Source organism: Triticum dicoccoides, chromosome 3B, assembly GCF_002162155.2.
Source record: "Triticum dicoccoides isolate Atlit2015 ecotype Zavitan chromosome 3B, WEW_v2.0, whole genome shotgun sequence".
In the NCBI taxonomy this organism is placed as follows: domain Eukaryota; kingdom Viridiplantae; phylum Streptophyta; class Magnoliopsida; order Poales; family Poaceae; genus Triticum; species Triticum dicoccoides.
Genome location: NC_041385.1, coordinates 261,680,096 through 261,684,371, shown reverse-complemented (window position 1 = coordinate 261,684,371; position 4,276 = coordinate 261,680,096). Strand labels below are relative to the sequence as shown.

The window sequence follows — 4,276 nt, the reverse complement described above, 5'->3', positions numbered from 1 at the left end:
CATCCCTAGAACATGCCTACAACCAAATACCATGCGTATGTTTCTTCTTAGCTAGGCTGGGGAGGATGTAGGCAAACAAACTATGTGCACAAATGGTTTTTTATCCTGTATTCACTCAGCCAGGTCCAATTCAGTCACATATGTAAGGAGACACAAAACAATGGACGATGCTAGGCGTCGGTCAGCCGGCCCAACTTTCGTCCGGTCTCCTGCCGAGCACCAAATTGCGAGCGCGTCAACGACACAGATACACACATACTAGGTCGTCGCTGCCATCTTCCCTCTTCCCGCACATGTGCACGAAAAAAAGGAGGATCTCCGCGCTTGCCAGCCACCTCACGCTCACCCTTGGCTGCCCCGTGCTTGTTGGGCACCCCATGCCACCCGTGCTCGTCCTCAGCCGCCCGCATTCGTCTTCTCCCGTCGCCACTTAGGAACACACCTTTGTTAGTCGCAAAAAAACATGGGCGCCATCGTGGTAGAGATTTTCATTGTTGGTTGTAGCAAATGAAGATGCATGGTTACAGCAGAAAACGTCGTCGCCGCTAATTATAGCTCACCATGCAGGTCGCAACATTTGCGTCGCCGGTTGTAGTAAATGACCTCACCGGTTCTAGCAAAATGACACCATGTGTCTAGCATTTCTGCTGTTGGCTGCATCATCTCTGTCACCGTCGTGGTCGTCGCCAATCTTAGCAGCGGCAACTGCCGCTTCAAGCGAATTGCATCGCTTGTTGTAGCAAAACAACATTGCGGCCAGGACCGTCGACTTCGTGTTCCGACAAATTGCATAGCCGGTTCCAGCTATTGGCGTCACTGGTTCCAGCAAAAAAAAACTCGTCGGTGGCAACATGCATCGCAGTGGTTGCAGCTCGCGAACCTTGTGGTCTCCGCGCGTGACCAAGAGCTTGCAAGCCATGGCCGCAGAAACACAACACGCAGACATGCGGTTCCTAGCGACGATGCACGCTAGTCGCAGCATCCGTGTACGGCCTAGAGCTCTGCGGCATGTCTGTGCGGTGGGGGAGGAGGAGGAGAAGGCCATGGCGACGAGCGCGCAAGCGGGGTGGAAAGAAGAAAAGACGAGGGCGAAAGCAAGAAGATAGTGATTGAGGGGAAGAGGGCTATGCATGGGTCTACAAAAACGCGTGGTACCTTGAAGTTGATGGGTTCTGCAGCGCGCGACGAATGTACAAGCGACCGATGCAATGCTCGGCTGATTGATTGTATTGAATCATTTACCGACTACAGTGTCAAAAACGCCCTTATATTATGCGACGGATGGAGTAGATCCTGCGCGCCCTTCCCAAACTTCCGTGGATCCAGACCCGTTAGGTAGGCAGAGCTCCACGAGTCCACCTGGCCCTAATCGCACCGAACCGAAGTGTGTCCTACTAGTACTAGTGATCGCTTACGGAACTCTCACACCCTCACTGATGTAAGGGCCCCATCACACCAGGGCCTACAGGTCATAGTAAGAGCCAAACGCTATGATCATATCACATGGCAGCGAGAAAAGAAAAGAGGGGAAAAAACGAACGCTCGCCGACGGCAAGGCGATCTATCTCCTGACGCCACCACCTTCAGCCTCGAGAGTCCAGATCCAAATCCGAACCCTAGTCCCCACGCGCTCTCATGGATAATTTCTTCAACTCCGTGTTCTCCGCCGCCGCCGCCGGCGAGCACGAGGAAGAGGAGGGCGAGGAGGAGGAGGAGCGGGAGGTCGAGCAAGCAGCGGAGAGGGACGGGGGAGGCGATTCTGGTGGCGGGTGGAGCTTCGGTGGGCTGATGAAGACACTGGCCGAGGAGATTGAGGGGCAGCGGGAAGAGCAGGATGAGGGCGGGCAAGGCGGCATGGCGGCAGCGGATGAGGTGCAGGGGGAGGAAGGGGGTGGCTCCGGCGGCGGATGGAGTTTCGCTGGGCTGATCAAGACGCTCGCGGAGGACTTGCCTCCGCGGGACGAGCAGGAAGCCGCGGAGGATGAGGACGACGAGCTAGAAGCCGAGGCTCCGGAGGAGGAGGCGGGGGAGGAGGGTGTTTCCGGCGGCGGGTGGAGCTTCGGAGGATTGATGAAGACGTTCTCGTCGCGGTCGGAGTCGGTGCTCGAGGGCTACCGCCGCGACCTCCAGGACCTCGGGTCTGGCCTCCGCGTCGAGACCACGGCCCTTCGCGCAGCCGCTGCGCGGGCTGCGGCGGCGCTCCCTGGCGCGCTCGAGGCCGGTGCGTCCGTCGCTTCCGACAGGCTCGAGTCCGTCGGACAGGCTGTCGATGACCTTGGGGCCGCCGCTGCAGGACTTCTTTCCCATGCCAACGAGGCGCTCCGATCTGTCGGCGCTGATGGCGAAGATGCTACCGGCGACGGCTCATCCCAACTCTCTGAGTCCGCCTCCGGAGCCTCCTGGCGTTCGTCCCTTCCGTCCAAGAAGTACACCCGTTTCGAGGCACAGGTTCTGGCGCTGCGTGCCGATCCTACCACGTTCACCGAGGAGCCTGAGGACGCCGAGGGGTTCAGCAGGTGGCAGGAGGCATTCAGCGTTGAAGAGAGAAAAGATGAGATTGAAGGCGTGCTCAGGGAGAGTCCTGGGTTGGAGAGCTTCGTGGAGAGGCTTGTGCCTTCGGTGGTAGCCTATGACATGTTCTGGTGCAGGTATTTCTTTGCGGTGGACAAGCTCAGGCAAGCAGAGGATGTCCGCACCAAACTCGTAAGCAGGGCCATGTTGAAGGAAGACGAGGAAGAACTCAGCTGGGAGGTCGATGATGACGATGATGATAATCAAGGTGATTACAAACAAGGCACTGTCACAATACCAGATAAGAAAGAGGAGCAAATCGGTGAGTCTGTTAGCCATGAAGCACAGGTTGAGGGAAAACAAGAAGTAGAAGCTAATGAAAAAAACGCAGCGGAAGATAAGGAGATGATTTTGGTAGCACCAAAGGACAATAATGGTGAATCCAGCGGTGAGGCATCGACACCAAAGTCAAGCAATGGCACTGGGCAGGAAGAGAAGACTGAAGCTGGCGACTCATGTAAGGAGAGTGATTTATCACTGGTGTCTCGACCGTCACTGCAGGAGGAAGATCTTAGCTGGGAGGAGATTGAGGATGTTGGTGATCAAGATGAGAAGAAAGCGGGGAGTCCACGGTCAAGCCCTAGTAGCAAAGTGGAGGATATCCGAAAACGGTTGAACTCTGTGGAAGACGATGAAGACCTAAGTTGGGATGTTGATGAGTAAGAGAAAGAAAAAATAGCGCACTCCTAAACTGAGTGCTCTAAAAAGCCTCAAGTTAAAGATGTTTCCATAGTTTTAACCTGTTTTTTCTCAAATGGGATCCTGGTGGTGTTCATAAAAATTCTCTTGGAGTTCTGTCTTACCATGTGAATATTGTGATGGTACACTGGCAATTCAAATTCAGTGGGGCTGTATTTTGATTACCCCCACTGTAAGAACTTAACAGAATGGTAGTGTTCTTCTGTTATGGTTAATAACTTATTTGCGGTTAGTGTCCACTTATTTCTAGTTAAATCATTACCAGCTTTCTGTTTGAATGTGATACATTAGATCATTTGCATTATGCACTCATTGTGACCGGTTTACCAAGCATGCTTTTGATATAGGTGGTTGCTATATATTCATCTGTTGCTTACTGGAAGGTAACTTGACTGGAGTTCATAGGTTGTTCTGCACTCCTGTCTTACATTTGCAGTGCTTGAAGGCTATTAGAAAATTTGGTTTCATAAAGACTACATTTTCACTGACGTCGTCATATCTGTAGGTCATTATGTTTGTTTCCATCTCTTCAATTTGTCTTTGGAATTGCTTTGATACGATCGTCGTTCTTCCTTACTGCTGATGCAACGATGTGAAATTGTATCAGTTTCAGTATAGGTAGCAATATTGGTTCGCTGTGAGGTTGCATCTGTATTTTCAGTTTGCGGTCACCTTTTCTTTTACTGGAACAATATTCCATTAACCAACTGGTGCGGCAACGTCGCTAGCAACCGAACTAAACTGGTGCAGCAACGTCGCTAGCAACCAAACTCGATACAAAGTCCGGCAGATGCTCCGTCCAAACAGTGGCGGGCAGAGCTGCATGGAAACCAAACTGCGCTAAAGCATGCGCTACTGAATTACACGTCCTACGGCAGAATACAAACGATCAAAGTGTGCAAAGCATAGACTTCCAGCTTCACGGAACAACACACTTGGCTCCCCTTACACAAAATAAGAGGATCATCCTTGACAAATCTTGATGCAAAACCTGTGTTTGGATGAT

At 52.4% G+C, this 4,276-nt stretch overlaps 1 protein-coding gene across 1 annotated transcript; it reads left to right on the top strand.

Annotated features, from left to right (window-relative positions):
• The first annotated feature begins 1,492 nt into the window (after window positions 1-1,492).
• LOC119275835 (BSD domain-containing protein 1-like) lies at window positions 1,493-3,502 on the top strand. Its single transcript, XM_037556759.1, has one exon. The coding sequence runs from the start codon at window positions 1,636-1,638 to the stop codon at window positions 3,232-3,234; it is 1,599 nt and encodes a 532-aa protein (XP_037412656.1). The 5' UTR covers window positions 1,493-1,635; the 3' UTR covers window positions 3,235-3,502.
• The last annotated feature ends 774 nt before the right edge of the window (window positions 3,503-4,276 follow it).

Coding starts and splice junctions, on each gene's coding strand:
- LOC119275835 (XM_037556759.1), top strand. CDS start 1,636: ATGGATAATTTCTTCAACTCCGTGTTCTCCGCCGCCGCCGCCGGCGAG.